General features: G+C 48.2%; 1 protein-coding gene across 1 annotated transcript; it reads right to left on the bottom strand.

Moving 5' to 3' along the window:
• Positions 1–642: 642 nt before the first annotated feature.
• Positions 643–6487, bottom strand: LOC147728377 (uncharacterized). The gene is made up of 2 exons (XM_086963788.1): positions 4651–6487; positions 643–734 (listed from the first exon to the last, which is right to left on the bottom strand). The coding sequence occupies exons 1-2, from the start codon at positions 6485–6487 to the stop codon at positions 643–645; spliced, it is 1929 nt and encodes a 642-aa protein (XP_086819914.1).
• Between the last annotated feature and the right edge of the window lie 10973 nt (positions 6488–17460).

Below are 17460 nucleotides of genomic sequence, written 5' to 3'. Positions count from 1 at the left end.
GCATTTATTCCCCGTTTGATTGAGCACGTTGTAGAATGAATGTGTGAGGTATGATTGTGAAATGGTTGAATTGTGACAAATGAAGGTTTGTGTGATTTTCGTTCATTTTTGTGTCCACCTCCATTGTTGGTATATAATTTTGTTGTAATTGTGTCTGAATTACAAATGATTTGCTAAATAAGTATTTTCTAAATAAACAGCTATTAAATAGCACCCGGATGCATTGAACAGTGGTCTATGCAGTTTTTGGTCCAAAGCAAGGTATCAGTATTGGCAGTTCTTCTTGTTGTTTAACTTTATTAGGCTCAGCCTTACGGATTAGAGCCATACCCTCTTTTGTTATTAGTTGCCTTAGTAAAGGCAGGAAAATACGAGGTTCTGAAAACTGTTCAAGGTAATGGATTCTGGTTTTGTCCTCTTTTGTAATTCTTTTCACGTTTAAGTCTCAGAATGCTTTTCAAGTAACAAATTGATAGGATCAGTGCTCTCATTTGGCTCCTCCATCTTCTTTTGATGACATTGGACATAGTGAATGCTATCTGCTGCACATCACAATTTAATATAGTCACCCGAATGAGTTAATAATTGCAAAATAGGAAGGTTAGTCATTCATGACATTTTTCTAATTGCCCTTTTCAGAGATCATAATGCACCTCCCTGCATCATGTAGCCTGTAGCAGTTTCATTGCCACAGTAGTTAAAAGTGTTATCATTTGCATACATGAAAAGAAAATCTGAAATAGAAAATGAACAGTATTCATACTTGTCCCAAAAAAATTACTTATTTAAGTTGTATGAACCGAGGAAACATTTGATCTCAAAATCACAAGGGCGATATATTCATTTAAAAACTAAAATAAATTACACTGGCTAATTCATTCGGCTTTTCTACAAAAGGCCACCAATTAGAAGTGCTTTGTGAGGAATGAAGAGCTGGGAGAAGTTAAAGAAAACGGTACAGATTTTCTGTGGAAGGTTGCAGTTTGTTCTCATTTGCCCAAGCGTAGATTTTGCTCTTCTGCCCATTGCAGTTTGCTTTGATTGCACCGCCCTTCCTGCACCCTCTATTTTGGAACGGCAGTAAAGGTGCACCTGCTTGCTTCTCGCAGGTAGAGCTATGGCTGTGCCAGACTGCTCCTTTGCTGCAGTCTGCAGCTCCCTTGCCAGGAAAGGGTCCACCTAGGGCTTTAAGTGGGTGGGGTGCTAAAGCAGGTGCCAAAACGCGTCCCTTTCGGGCTCTCTTGTATTCATCGCTGTAGACCTCAGCGATCCTCAAAAATCACAATTAAGCGGCTCGATGTTACTGTCACATTGCATGCTCCTCTTTCCTCCATGGGACTGCTCGTCCCCATTCACCTGGTTTGTGTAATCCCAGCTCAGGTCACACCGTAGATGACATCGATCAAAAGACAAAAGAACACAGGCATGCATGCCCATAGTAGTCATTCATACGCCAACCGATGTAACACAACACAACACAACAAGGTTAAGTACACAACCCGAGCACCCCAACAGAATTCCCAAAAATTCGTTTCATCATAAAACTCCTTTGCTGGTATTCAAATGCGCAACAAGAAGCTAACATTTCCTAGGTAAAGTACTGGCCGCTTTGCTAAAATGGTTAACCACCTTAATCAACTCAGCGTGAGCTCTACCCGAAGGTACAGAGCACTCGACATGCGCACCAGTTACATTATACAACAATTTTTAACTGGGTGAAAATTCCTCACCCAGATATTGCCATGTGTAAAAAACGATATCTGAATCCAGGACATTAGGAGCCAGCAAGGAATTGGGGTGAACCTGTGGACCTACAAGTGACAATTTACTCCCAGAGTGCAACACATAAATATAACCAGAATATCCCAACATGTTGAAAGCAAAGGCGGGCGCCAGTGCATCTTCTTCAGCAAGAGATAGCACTGACACTGCTCCGAACTGGTGTTACTCGTTTTGTAGGGGAAAACCAGTGGCCGAGGTCCCAGTACTTGCCAATGGACCCGAGTATTGAGCCCCAAAGATACAAGCCCTTAACTTCACGAATGAGAGTCTATGACCATAACCACTCAGCCACGTGCCAGGCTGAAAATGAAAGCATTGAAGACTTTGTTTCCAGGTTGAGTGAGTTGTCCATTAAGTGTAGTTTTGGTAATATGACCTACGAATTATTTCGTGACCTCTTCACTTTACTGACATAAACAGCAGCCAATAAAAACTTTAAACTGGCATGACCCCGGAAGGACAACCCCCTCCAACAGTATGCACCAATCACTATCAAGTCCACTGTATAACTGTCCATGTTTATCAATACGACCTCCTCTTTCTTTGCGACACATCATCAGTCCAACAAGACCGGAGGCCAACGTGGCAACCATCGCATCCATCGTCGAGGAAGGCACCTCCCGCACCACGGCACAGAGTTCCAGAGCATAGACTGTTCACCTCATGTCTGCTTGTGCTGATCTCCTGAAACAAGAACATAAGTCGTAATGGCCATTCCCAAACTTGGAAATACAACAAGCCAATAACAATCATTCGGGTGGGTACAATAATTCATAAACCATACAACATTGCATGAAAATACAGATCTGCAAGCCCGGGTGGGATAATCCTCGCCTCCGTGTCCTTAATAGAATTGAAAATTCTTTGTCGCGTCTGCTAGACAATTTTTCATTCTATGTCAGTCCACGGAGGCTCAGATTATGCTAGTTTAAAGTTTATCCACCACCACCGAGGCCACATCCACAATAGGCTTATGATAAAACACTTTAAAGGTGGAATCAGAAGACCAATCTGCCGCAGTCATGATATCTTGAAGCCGAGAGCCGGCACCAAAGGATTTCGAGGCCATAGCCCCTCTCACAGAATGAGCCCCAAATTTAGAGGTATCAATACCCGCCAGGCCCAACAACCAGGTAACCCACCTGGCCAGAGTTGCACTGGTGACTGGGCGGAAAGGTTTCTGTAATGAAATCAACAGTTGACCAAAACCAGTCCTAAATTCCCTAGTACAATCCTCATATACCTTCAAACATTTGACCACACATAATTTACTGTGATGAGGAAATGCAGGATATGCAATACATTTTGTATGCGTTTTTGTACGCCTAGAGATCGTAAAAGAAACTCCCGTGGGAGTGAATACTCTACCTGATAAATCCAAGGCCCGAATATCTGACACTCGCCTGCATGAGACCAGGCAGAGGAGAAGTGTAAGTTTAGCTGAGAGCTGTTTGCGCGACAGACCCTCATTAGCCGGCCAGGCCGCCAAAAAACGTAGGACCACTGACACGTCCCAGAGTTCAGTATACCTGGGTTGAGGGGGCTTCACTAAGCGGACTCCCCTGACTACTCTGCACACCAATGGGTGTTCCCCAACGGGCTTACCGTCAACATGCGGGTGCCCCGCGGAGATCGCCGATCGGAAGTTATTCACCGTTCGATAAGCCAGACCAGACCGCGCCAGTTCCGATAAGAAATTCGCTATGACAGTAATATCGGATCCCATCGGATCCCCCTGCCGTTCGTTACACCAACCAACCCATCGTCTCCAAGCTGACTCATATCGCTTGTGGGTGGAAGGTGCCCATGCCTGAGATAGGAAAAAGAGAGTGTCCTCTGAAACTCCCGGCATTTGCCAACGTCGCCGGAAAGTCTCCACGCCATGAGGGACAACTGATTCTGAAGGACCAGCGGGTGGGGAAGACCCACCGGGTCCGTGAGAAGATCCGGGAACGTCGAAATTTGCACTGGCGCTGCACAGGTGAGACTCATTGCCACCGGGAACCACGCTTGTGCTTTCCAGCACGGTGAGACCAAGACCAATTCCGCTTTCTGCCTCCGAACCTGAGCCAGAACTCTCGGGATCATGATAAAAGGAGGAAACGCATACAGAATGCCCGTCGTCCACGATTGAAGGAAGGCGTCCGAGCTGATCGCCAAGGGATCCGGGCGCCAGCTGTAAAACTGGGGAAGTTGCCTGTTGAGCCGAGAGGCAAAAAGGTCCACCACACACGGACCCCATTTGTGGTTCAATGCCCCGAAGATTCGAGGGTGCAATCTCCAATCGCTCGCATCTCTCAAGTATCGAGAGTTCCAATCCGCCGTCACATTGGCAGACCCCGGAATATATTCCGCCGTCACCGAAATTTGATGGGCCAGGCAATAATGCCAAAAGTCCTTGGCTATCTCCGCTAGGAGACGCGACCTGGTGCCTCCCAGGCGATTTATGTAGCGTACCGCGGACACATTGTCCATGCGGAGGAGAATACAACACGAAACTCCCTGAGGGGACAGAGTGCGGATCGCAAAAGAACCCGCCAGGAGTTCCAGACAGTTGATGTGGAGACTCAACTCCTCGCGGGACCACCGGCCCCCGGTCTCCACCGAGCCGCAACGGGCTCCCCAGCCCCACCGGCTGGCATCCGACTCTACCACCACTTCCGGGGTGGCCGCGAAAATGGCTCTGCCGTTCCACGCATCCATATGCTCTAACCACCAGTTTATCTCCGTACGTGCCTCCGCAGAAAGAGAAATCTGTTGGGCATAGGTCAGTCCCTTGCGCAAATGCAAGGCCTTCAAACGCTGCAGGGCCCTGTAATGCAAAGGACCCGGAAAGATCGCCTGGATCGAAGAAGCCAGAAGCCCTACCAGGCGTGCCAACGTCCTCAAGGAGATTGTCGGAGAGACAAGCGCTCTCCTCAACTCCTTCCTCACCGCCACCCTCTTCTTGAGGGGCAAGAGTAATTGAGCTTTCACCGAGTCCACCTGGAAACCCAGGAACTCCATCACCTGAGAAGGCTGCAAGATCGACTTCTGTATGTTCAGGAGAAAGCCCAAGTCCTGAAGGAGGTGGATCGTCCACGACAGATGGAGCGACACCACCTCCGGTGACTGAGCTAAGATCAAGATGTCGTCGAGGTAAATAATGAGGCGAACACCCCGTTCCCTCAACGTCTGCACGATGGGTTTCATCAGCTTGGTGAAACACCATGGGGCGGACGACAGTCCAAAGGGCATGGCGGAAAATTCGAACCACCGATCGCGCCATTGAAACTGCAGGAACCGCCTGTGTGGAGGATAGATGGCCACTGCTAAATAGGCGTCCTTTAAATCCAGACGCACCATCCAATCCTGTTCCAATAGTATATCTCTCAGGAGGTGTATCCCCTCCATTTTGAAGTGTCGATAAACGACCCAGCCATTGAACTCCTTGAGATTCAACACTAGTCGATACCCTTGGTCCTTCTTCGGGACCACAAAGACGGTGCTGACGAAGCCTAGCTCGTGTGGGGAGGATTCCACAATCGCCCCCTTCTGGATCAAGGAGCATATCTCTGCATCGATGAAACTCTGTTCTGCTTGGGAAAAACACAGTGGACCTGGTCTCCGCCGCTGCATCGGGGAGGCATAAAATTCTATGTGGAAACCCTGTACCGTTTGTAACACCCAAGGGTCGTTCGTGAGTTGGCGCCACCTGTGGAGAAAAAGTGACAGTCTGCCCCCCACCATATGTTCTGATGGGCATAGAAGCCGTACCTGAGTAGGAGTAGTCTCCTGAGTTTGCCTGTTGTCCACGATAGTCTCCTCTTTGCCCCTTGCCACGACCTCCTCTATCACGGGAGGGGTAGAAGTTGGGACGTCGATTACCTCTGCCTCTCTGCTCTGCTCCACGAGAGGTCTGTGCATAACCTCGGCCGGACCCTCGACCTCTTGGGCGTCCGGCCCTATCAAAAACACCGCCATGGAGAACCCTCTTGATGTTGGACTGGGCCCTGTCTAATGCGGAGAAGGTGGCAACATATTTGCCCATCTCCCTGACAAATTTGTCTCCGAATAGCATACCATTAGCTAGGACACCAGGTTCGGAAGGGGCCATCTCCGCCAGCTGGGAGTCAAGTCTCATAAGAAAAGAGCGCCTCCGCTCTGTAGACACGGCCACATTTGCATTACCTAAAAAGCACATGGCACGCTGTGCCCATTCCAGAACCTCCGACACATTCAGCGGCACATTCCTATCCTTGGCTATCACCGCCGCGTCCAGAATCTTCGTTAGGGGACCGACGACATCCAACATTTTGTCCTGGACACCTCTCCATGCTCTATCCAGCCCCTTCTTTGGATCCTTCGCAAACTTGCGCATAAACGCCGCCATTGTGGGATCTAAATCCGGTGTGTCAGCCACCTTCCCTGTCAAGGATGGCCTGGGGCATTCGGAGCGCAACGTGGCCCTCACTCCATTATCGAAACCCTGACGCAGGTTGTTGCTCACATATTGTGCCACCTCAGGGCACGGTATCCACTCAGTGGACCGAGGGTGCACAATATTGTTTGGATTAAAAAGAAGATTCCTGGGTACCTGACCATCGTCCGCCTTTTGGGTGTGCTTCACCTTCCTAGATCTCTTTCTGGGGGCCACTGATCCCACCTCCGAATCAGATGAATCCGGCGGAGTCGGGGAAGAATCCCCAGACGTGTCATTCGCCATCGAGCCATGGTCCTTCAGGACATTCCTGGCCATTCGGGCCAACACCTGGAGCTTAAGAGCCTGGACTAGTGCAGTCTTCACTGACCCTTGGACGTGGGAATCCAGGGCCTCTACCAAATTCTCCTCCAAAAGCTCTTCTTGTGGCTCATAGTCTACATATTCATCATAATCTGCCCACTGGTTATCCTCCTCGGCGTAGTACGCCATAGCTCTGAAGCAGGGAGGTGTGGAGGAGCTTCAAGGGGGGGGGAGTAGCCCAGGGGAGCCTCCAACACACACACAAACCCAAACAATCAAAAGCACTACAGGCAATGAGGCTGAATATTAGGTGGAAGGAGACCCCTATTTTGCACACTGTAAGCTCCCCTCGAGCAGAGCTCTAATGCGGATGCGCTCCGTTAAGCGTTCTACTTATTGTTTATTGTTCAATGTCATCATAGGAAGATTCAGGAGAGGCTATGGGCTGCAAAAGCTCCGTCTTTAAAGGATGCCATAGATATGGCCAAAGTTATAGAAGTAACTCAGAAATGTATAAAAGAACGCAGAGATAGGAGTTCTTCTTAGATTGGTAATGTTGAATCAAATGCCGTTGAGGACAGTGTTGATGTTAATGTTGTTTCAAAACGATTGAACAAAGGTAAGAATGCTGTGAATCCTTCTCCCAAACCTAAAGGAAAGGAATGTTGGCGTTGTGGTAGTCAATTTCATATGGGGGACTTCAAGAAGTGTTATGCTATTGAACAAATTTGTAGGAAATGTGGACACAAAGGTCATTACTCGAGGATGTGCAAGCAAAATGATAATTCAGAGAAAAACAAATCTAAAGTTAATGTGTTACAATTCTCTGATCATTCTCAAAGCACAAATAGAGTTTTGGTTGTACAAGAAAACAATGATTGTCTTGTTGTTGAAGTTTATGTTGATGCTCGTAGATTAATGAGGCCTTCTGTAGAGTCACAGTGTGTAGACAGAAGGTGTTTTTAATGGTTGACTCAGGCTCTCTGTTCACAATAACTCCTGAGACCATGTTCACTACTTTGTGGAAAGGGGTAACTTTATCTGAAAAGGACATTAGTCCAGCAGGTTATCAAAGTTAAACTATTGATAATTTGGGCTACATGTTTGGGATCATTACTTTTGGACCTAGGAGGGTCAAAGGAAAAGTGTATATTGCGAAAGACGGTCCACCAATTTTGGAGTGGATGCACCAGTTTGATTTGCATATCGTTATCAATCCTAGGTCACCCAATTGTGTTATGGTGGTTGATGATGACATGCAAATTGGGGATATTTTGAATAATGCGCATGTTATTTTTAATACAAATTGGGGTGTGTTAAAACTTATTTACAAAAAATGATTTTGAAACCCAATGCCACACCAGTTCAACACAAACTTAGGAAGGTACCGTTGTCAGTCAGACAAGGTCTGAATGATTTGCTTCGTGATTTATTAGAAAGTAAGGTTATTGAGCCTGTTGAAGCATCTCCATGGATTTTGACACTTAAGCCAGATGGCTGGCTTAGATTTTGCATCGATCTCAGGTCACTTAATCGTGACATAATTGTTGACACTTTTCCCCTTCCTCATATCAATGAACCTTTACAGTCAGTGGGTGATGGTAAGTACTTTTCGAAGATAGAGCTCAGAAGTGCTTACCACCAGATCAGGTTGTATACAGAGTCTAAATCACTTACTGCGTTCATCACAACGGAAGGCACATTTCAGTTTACACGAATGCCGTTTGGCTTAGCCTCGGCCGCGAGTGTCTTTCAACGCATGATGTCGAATATGTTTGAGGGGCTTTTAGGGGTTGTCTATTTCCAAGAGGACATTTTAGTGTCTGGCTAGACTGTTGGTGAACATAATGCTATTTTACGTCAGGTTTTATGGAAATTGGAAAACACCGGATTGACTGTCAACAAAGACAAGTGTGTATTTTTATATGAAGAGATTGAATACTTGGGTTACACCATTTCCAGTGGTGGCATTTGTCCCAAAAATAATGTGTTGTATGCAATTGAAAATGCACCTCCTCCTAAAGACAAGGATCAACTCTGGTACTTTTTGGGCCTGGTTGAATATTTTTAGAAGTTTGTTAGATGCTTTGCAGACATTTCTGAACCATTAAGGCCTACATGCATCAAGGTATTTAGGAGTCGCAAACGGTGCGAATCGGTAAATTTGGCCGTTTGCGTTTCCTAAATATCTTTTTTGGATGCATCAAACATTTTTTGGAAAATCGCTATTTTTAGCGAATTCCAAAAATGCGATTGCTTTTAAGGAATCGCAAATTTTTTTTGCAATTTAAAATGCAATCATGCATTGCTTTTAAGGAATCGCATATTTGCGATTCCTTAAAAGCAATGCATGATTGCATTTTAAATTGCGAATTCACAATTAGGGGGTGCAAATTAACACGAGGTTGAACTTCGTGGTAATTTGCAAAAAAGTTAAAAAATGCTCAAAATTGCATTTTAAATACAGTAATGTTACAGACACACGTCCTTAGGACATGTGTGTGTGAAACATGCACTTAAAAATGCATTTCAGGGGTGCAGGGGCGGTCATTTGGACCCCCCCCGGCACCCATGTTATGCATTAACATTTTGCGAATCGCAAATAGAAATTCGCAAAGTGTCAATGCCTTCCCATTGATTCCTATGGGTCTTTTGGCCCATAGGAATCAATGTGAATTGCGAAATCGCAATTTAGAATTCGCATAATCCTTGCGATTCGGTAAAAATTGCGATTTTCACCGAATCGCAAAAATTATGCGAATAAATTAATGCTTCCCATTTTGCGATTCCCTATTTTTCGCAAATAAGGAATCGCAAAATGTTCCTATGATGCATGTGGTCGTATGAGTCTTGTTACGAAAGGAAATAGGTTTGTCTGGGAACAGGCACAAGTTGACTCTTTTTGTCGTATTAAGAACGAAATTTGTAACGCAGGGATTCTGTCTCCTTATGATCCTGCATGTAAATCATATATTAAGGTAGATGCAAGCCTTACTGAGATTGGTGTGGTGTTCTCTCAGTTGCCGCATGGTATTGAAAAGAGTATTGCATTTGCGTCTAGGACTCTTACTCAGGCCAAAAGAAACTATTTGGTAAAAGAGCATGAAGCTTTTGCTGCAGCCTGAGGTGTTGAACATTTTAAAGTGTATCTTTGGGGGGTGAAAATTGTCCTACAAGCCGTTGAGGAAAATATTATCTGCCGGTAGAACAGGAAAATGTTCTGCACGCCTGGCTAGGTTTGCAGCTAGATTGCAAGAGTATCTTTATGATGTTGTGTTTATTCAGGGATGGCGAAATGGCGAAGCCGATTGTTTATCTCGCATTGCTGTAGATTGGGAGAGCATTGACAAAAATCTTAAGGAAAACTTGTACAATGAGGAAGCTGTTGCTCTAGTGAATGATGTTTGTGAGTGTTCTCTGGGTGCGTTCTCCAAAGCTCAATGGATGAGTGAAAGGAAATTGGATTCTACGTTGCAAGAAGTGATTTCTTTGATAAAAAAAGGGGCTCCTCGTGGGAGCATGGTACCTATTTCACTTAGACCGTTTTGGAAACTGTTAGATGAATTGTCTCTTTCTGGGTCTGATGTGATCATGAGAGGAGATCATTTTGTGCCACCTTGTGGTTTAAGGTTACATATTTTTAATCTGGCACATGATGGCCACTTAGGTCAAGGTATGACCATCAGAAGAATTAAACAAGAGTTGGGGTGGCCAGGGATGGAGGAACAGATTAAATGTTGGGTACAGGTTTGTAATCCTTGTAAAGAGAGCGAGAAAAGGTTAAAAATTGGTAGTCAGAATATCATGGGTCTAATCACTGATCCGGGCAAACCCTTGTTTAACATTTGTTTAGATTTCATAGGTCCTCTGTCTGATTTGACGGGCGATTTGCAGTATGCTGATGTGGTGGTTGATGTTCATTCTAGATGGTTATGTGTTGAATTCATGAAGGACATTACCATAATTTCCATCATGAAAGTTCTTGAAGTGCTTTTCCTGAAGGAAGGAGTTCCACAAATGATTTTGACAGACAATGGTACACAGTTAACTTCCAATGAGACAAAGTGTTTTTTTGAAAAGTGGGTAGTTAAACATTTGTGCACTTCACTCTGCAATCCCATGGGCAATGAAATTGTGGAAAGGATAAATAGACTTGTTAAAGGTACCATCCAACTTGCTGTGGCTAATGGCTTATCTCCAAGAAGTGTTGTTGAGAATATGATTTGGTCTTATCGAACTACTGTTCATAGTGTCACTTTAAAGTCTCCTTTTCAGATTCTGCCAGGACGTCTTCCAGGCTCAAGATTAGTACCCGGATGGTTGAAGGATTGGGTGCATTCTGGTGGTGAGAGTGTTCCTGAAGTTGTTGGGGACAAGATTGAAATAGGTGACTGGGTTAAAGTAAAATCTGGCAGAGTCAAAGCTGGTTTGAACAAATTTAGGGGACCTTTTCGAGTTGTCAATGTGCTGAAATTCTTTGTGGTTCTGGATGGTGGTGAGAGGTGGAATCTAAGGAGAGTGGCATTGTATCAAAAGGGAGGTGTTTGTGTCAAGCAAGTTTGTGAAGATGATGAATGTTCAGGTGCTATGTTTGTTCCTGATTTATTGGAAAGGGGCGACCACTCGGTCCCCCCGCACGTATGGCAGAGTACCACGATCCCCCCGGGAAGCCATCTTGGGCGGGAGGCGTGTCTCGGCTGGTATGCCCGAAGCGGCGTAGCCGGGGCGCGCCTTTTCCCGCCCTAGAGTGGGCTGGCCTAGACACTGACGCAGCTGGCCACGCCCTCGGGGCAGGCAGGGGCGGGTTTACGCCCGCCCTGAAGACGGATAAAAGGAGAAGCAAGATCCGAAGGCATCCTCTTGTTCCTGTGCTCTGAAGCTGCACCTCCTCGCTGCACGTGAGCTCGAGACGGAACGAAGAGCCAATTTTTGAGCGTTATAATCTTTCTTTTGTCTTACAGACACTCTGTCGGAGAAATGCCCAAGAAAGGCGGAAAGAGAATGACTACTGAACAGATGCTTCGGGTCCTCATGAAGGAGATGACCGAGCTGAAGAAGCGGGTGGCGGAGAAAGAGGGGGAAGGGGGGCCGGAACGTCCTTCGGCTGGAGCAGCCCCAGGAGGGAGAGCCAAGAGGCCAAGGAAGGGACCAGCTGGGGGAGACGTCCCGGTTCCCCGGACTCCGCTCGAGGCGCCAACCCCGGTACCTGTGGAGGGGAATCCGATTCCCGTGGTGGTCACCCCGGTGTCCAATGAAGATATGCCGCCCGAGCTGGCAGCACAACTTGCAGCGTGGTTGGGCGAAGGTAGTGAGGGCGCCACGGCTGTCGACGCGCAGGCGCTGATGAAGCAACTGCGTGAGAAACGGGAGGCAGCCAAGGTGTCCGCGCCGGCTGCAGTAGTTGACAAGACACAAGGGACGAGTACGACCGCAGAGGCAGCGTCCGGTGCAGGTAAGCGGCCATTGCCGATTGCGAGGGATGAGTCAGCACCCTCTCGTAGAGAACAGTTGGGTCAACATGTGCCTTTGGCGATTAAGGAGAAGATTTGGGCGGGGGAATATGTGAACATCTTCTCGTTGCTTGTTGATCATTATGAGGTGGAGCATGTTAAGGGCCAGAAAGACCTCATGCATCCGAGTGTTTGGCGCGCAAAAATGGCCGCCTTTAAAGTGAATGAGAGTATTGGCAATTGGGGCAAAGCATGGGGGATTTTTACGTCGATCTTAGGGGAACGTAGGCCCGAATTGCTTTCCGAGTTACCGACCTATCAGTCGCGAATCATGGGGTACTCGACGTCACACCAGGGTAACCATTGGTTCTGCTACGATAATCTTTTTAGAAAGGCTAAAGAGCACAATAAAAGCTTAACCTGGGACTGTTACGATTCTTTGACATGGGATAAAATGAAGGAGACAGGTATGTTGAAAATGCCATTGGTAGGGAGTAATGTGGGCGAATCCTCCCGCCAATATGCGGGGACGCCCTTTCGATCAGGTACGGGTACCGACGATTACTCGAGACCTGCCAGCAATACAGGGAAAAGGGGGTTCTGCTGGAATTTCAACAGAGGTAAATGTACTAGGCCCCAGGGATCGTGTAAATTTAAACACGAATGTAGTGGGTGCGGGTCGTCCCATCCTGAGTCGACGTGCAGAGCCAAAACGGGTGATAACGGCGGTAGAGGAGGCGCTAAACAGGTCTAACATAGTCCGAGGGGCGCCTTTACCTACCCCGATTGATACCTTGGCGATGATTCCATGGCTCAGTGAATACCCGGATCGTACTTCTGCTGGGGTGCTGCGGAACGGGTTTTCGTATGGTTTCCGCATCCCAGTAGGGGACTTTCAGGGTGTGGAGAAGTGTAAAAATCAACTTTCGGTCCTGCAGCATACGACCGTGGTACAGGATAAGATCCGGAAAGAGGTTAGTCGAGGTCGGGTTGCCGGCCCGTTTAGTATACCCCCGGTGCAGAATTTTGTTTGTTCTCCTTTAGGGGTGGTCCCCAAGAAGGACCCGGGTGAGTTCCGACTGATTCATAATTTATCAGCTCCACGTGGTCTTTCTGTGAACGATGCAATAGATCCAGAAGTGTGTTCGGTGCGGTACGCATCCTTCGATGAGGCCGTAGCCATTTTGAATCGCCTGGGGCCCGGGGCGCTGATGGCGAAGTCAGATATCGAGTCAGCGTTCCGACTGCTCCCGGTACACCCAGACGACCAGCGTCTCCTAGGTTTCATGTTTCAGGGTCATTATTACATGGATAGGTGTATGCCGATGGGGTGCTCTATATCTTGTGCCTATTTCGAGAAATTCAGTAGTTTTCTACAATGGGTCTTCACAAAGAGGACAGGTTTCCAACATGTAATGCATTACCTTGATGATTTTCTGTTCCTTGGGGCAGCCGGGGATCTCGAATGTGGCCAGGCCTTGGCCGAATTGTGTGTGTTAATGAAGCAGTTTGGTGTGCCATTGGCACCAGGTAAGACGGTGGGTCCCGCGACTTGCCTCGAGTTTCTGGGGATCGAGTTAGACTCCAGTGAGGGTTGTTTTCGTTTACCAGCTGACAAAGTGGGGAAGTTCAGGGCAGCCCTGCAAATGTGCATAAATGGATCTAAAGTTACGCTACATCAATTACAGCAGTTGGTGGGACAGTTGAATTTTGCCCTGAGGGTTATACCGATGGCCCGCCCCTTTTCCCGTTCTATTGCCCAAGCTATGGTCGGCCTAAAGGAGGGTCATCATCGCACGAGACTATCGGCTGAGGTCCACCAGGACATGCGCATTTGGTTAGCATTTCTGGCGGATTTTAATGGTCGAGTCGTCTGGAACAAACCGGCCGTGTCCTCTGAAGAGCTGAGGCTATGGACAGATTCGGCAGGTAGCATAGGTTTTGATGCCATCTTCGGCACGAAATGGTCGGCACAAAGATGGCCGGCATGGTGGCATGACAATGGACTGACAAGTAATATTGCTTTCCTGGAACTTTTCCCCATTTTGGTGGCCCTGAGAACCTGGCCCGAAGGGTTCAAAGATCACTCTGTGATATTTTGGTCTGACAATATGACCGTGGTCGAGTGCATCAATAGCCAGGCAGCACGATGTAAACTGCTTTTACGACTGCTCAAGGAAATTGTTTTACTGTGTATGCGACTGAATGTGCTATTCAGAGCAAAACATGTCCCGGGGGTGATGAATCAGGCGGCTGATGCACTGTCTCGTTTTCATATGCAGGCTTTCTCGGGTTTCCTTCCCACAGCGGACCCAGAGCCGGCACCCTTTCCCGAAGCTCTCTGGTCTCTCGGTGCCCCGAACTTCGTCACCTCGTGGGAGAGAGCCTAGCACCAAGGACAAGGAAGGCATATGAAGGGGCGTTTCGGTCCTATTTAGCCTTTTTGGGGACTCATAGAGAGGGGCTTTGGGGCCACGAGGAATGGGTAGTGAATTTTCTGATGTCCTTACGTAGGGCTGGGAAATCGGTGGCTACGGCCCAGAGGTATCGTGCTGCCATTTCCTTTGTTGCCAGGGCTCATGGTATCCAGGACCCGACAGCGTCTTTCGTTGTACAGAAAGCGCTGCGTGGGTGGCAACGCCTTGAGGGTCGCAGAGTAGATGGGAGGCGCCCGATAGGTTTGGATAGGTTGGCCCAGTTGTTGGCCACACTCCCTGCCACATGTTCATCTCAGTTTGAGACGGTGTTGTTCCGAGCCGCTTTTACGCTGGCATTTCATGGAGCGATGCGGGTAAGCGAACTGGTGGCAAGGAACAAACGGGATGTGACAGGGGGTTTGTGCCAGGAACACGTTCAGATCAGAGGAGAGACAATGACTGTCTCCTTTGTCAGGTCCAAGACCGATCAAGATGGGATGGGTGACTGCGTACTCATACGCAGGATTCCCGGGTCCTCCATGTGTCCGGTAAAGTGTTTAGAAGACTACCTAGCACGAAGGGTGGCATCATGGGGGGGGACCTTGTTAAGACACGCGGACGCCACCCCACTGACGAAATTTCAGTTTCAGCGGGTGCTTGCGATGTCAATTGCCGCTGCGGGCTTGAACCCGGGCGAGTTTGGGACCCATTCCTTTCGGATAGGGGCTGCTACGGAAGCTACAGCTAGGGGTCTTAATGTTGAACAAGTGAAACGAGTGGGGCGTTGGTCCTCCAAGTGTTATAAGAGGTATGTGCGGTTGCACATGTTGTGAAGCTGTAATGATGTACTCACGCTTCTTGTCTTTGTTTGGTTTTCAGTTGCGCAAGCCTACGAGGCGGGGCGAACTATGCAGTCGACCCAACACCGGGCCAGCGGTCAGACATCACCGGCTGCGAAGAAGGAGGTGTGGGTCGTGGGCCACTCATACGTGAGGCGTGCCGCGGACGTATTCAAAGCAGGTGACATGATTCACGTAGCTGGGGAATACGGGTACAGGGTGTCCTTCTACGGAAGAGGCGGGCTCTGTATTGACCAGTTTCAAGAATTTTTCGAGGGTTTGTTAGGGCGGACGAGGTCACCGCCGTCTATAGTCATAGTGCATCTAGGGGGCAATGATTTGGTCACCACCGGTAGACGACTTCTCCTGGAGGCAATGCTTTCCACAGTAAGTTGGTTGGCGAGGAGAGTTCCGGGGTGTACAATTGCGTGGTCACATATGGTCCCACGAAAGGTGTGGCGAGGGGCTATTTCTGTTCCTGCTTTGAATCACTCTGTGAGAAAGCTTAATAACAAAGTGAGTAGGTTGTTCCGTTCCAGGACATTGCATTCTATTTCGCATGGCTGTATTAATGATGACAGTATGTATTTGGGGGATGGTGTGCACTTGTCTCGGGTGGGGAATGAGTTACTCATAGGAGACTTCGTAGCATGGTTAAAAACGTTAAAACATGACCTTTAGGTAGGAGCTTTGTGGGGGGTCCGGATAGCCGGTCAACTATCCGGCCTGTGGCGGTAAGTTCATGATCGGTGAGCACTAATTGGAAGATCCCTATGAGTGGGCGTCACCCAACACGGATGGGAGCGCTCGGGAGAGGTGGCCATTGGCCCCTCAACGGGGAGGCGGTCCCTTCTAAGGATGGGTCGCCGAAAGAAAAGGAAAGGCGGTCAAGGCCCCTTCCTGTGTAGGAGGGGTTACAGCCCCCTCCTGGGGAATTTCCCGGGGCCAGTGACGTCTGCGACGGCAGATGTGGTAAGTTGTGCGGGGTTTGGGGGGGGTCTACGCTACCTTCTAGATACCTCACACGAGTCCTCGAACGACCTTTAAGTGGCGTCGAGTTTTATTGGTGCCCCCGTCAAGTCAAAGGGAAATTGGTAGTTGCACTTGAGGTACGCCTCAGTGCTGTCGTCCCTCACAAGTGGGGGGGGTATTTGTGGTTAGGGATCTTGACACCGGTTACGACCTTGCCGTTGGCCCTTAAACGTTAGGATGTACAATTTCATAATTTCAAGTAAATGTTTGTAGGATGTTAGTTCGGCTAGGAGAACCTCTGTATTAGAGAATCTGTTAAGGTTAGCCAACATCGCAATGTGGTAATGAAATTGTACATAATATGAAAATGTTGATTTAATGTTTTAATTTTGTTTTAATAAATACGGCCGGGAGGGTCACTCCCTCCCTCTTCCAAAAACTTCAAGAACTGTTTCCGGTTTCCCTCCTTTGGGGATTGTGTTGAGAGGGGGTGGTGGGTATCTCAGCCATATGGAAAGGGGCGACCACTCGGTCCCCCCGCACGTATGGCAGAGTACCACGATCCCCCCGGGAAGCCATCTTGGGCGGGAGGCGTGTCTCGGCTGGTATGCCCGAAGCGGCGTAGCCGGGGCGCGCCTTTTCCCGCCCTAGAGTGGGCTGGCCTAGACACTGATGCAGCTGGCCACGCCCTCGGGGCAGGCAGGGGCGGGTTTACGCCCGCCCTGAAGACGGATAAAAGGAGAAGCAAGATCCGAAGGCATCCTCTTGTTCCTGTGCTCTGAAGCTGCACCTCCTCGCTGCACGTGAGCTCGAGACGGAACGAAGAGCCAATTTTTGACCCACCCACCAGCCCCTGAGGACAGCAAGTGGTTTTTGAATAAAGTTGATGGATAACTCTGATTTTCGTTTACAGGTTGTGGTATTATCGTGATGATTTGGAGTATGTAATAAAGAATGGTCGATTTGTGTTACGTTTCGCAAATAAAGTAATTCTGCTTTAGTGTTTATTGGTAAGCATGCTTTTAATAAAAGTGTAGTTGCTACTGTCTTTTTAGTTTAGTCATTTAGTTAGCATTGTCGTATTTATTTTGGTCGGGCGGTAAGGTCATGATCGGTGAGCACTAATTGGAAGATCCCTATGAGTGGGCGTCACCCAACACTGATGGGAGCGCTCGGGAGAGGTGGCTATTGGCCCCTCAACGGGGAGGCGGTCCCTTCTAAGGATGGGTCGCCGAAAGAAAAGGAAAGGCGGTCAAGGCCCCTTCCTGTGTAGGAGG

The sequence above is a fragment of the Lissotriton vulgaris genome, chromosome 3_1, assembly GCF_964263255.1.
Source record: "Lissotriton vulgaris chromosome 3_1, aLisVul1.2, whole genome shotgun sequence".
NCBI lineage: Eukaryota > Metazoa > Chordata > Amphibia > Caudata > Salamandridae > Lissotriton > Lissotriton vulgaris.
The sequence above is the reverse complement of the archived record's forward strand: the minus strand, read 5'-3'. Positions and strand labels throughout refer to the sequence as shown.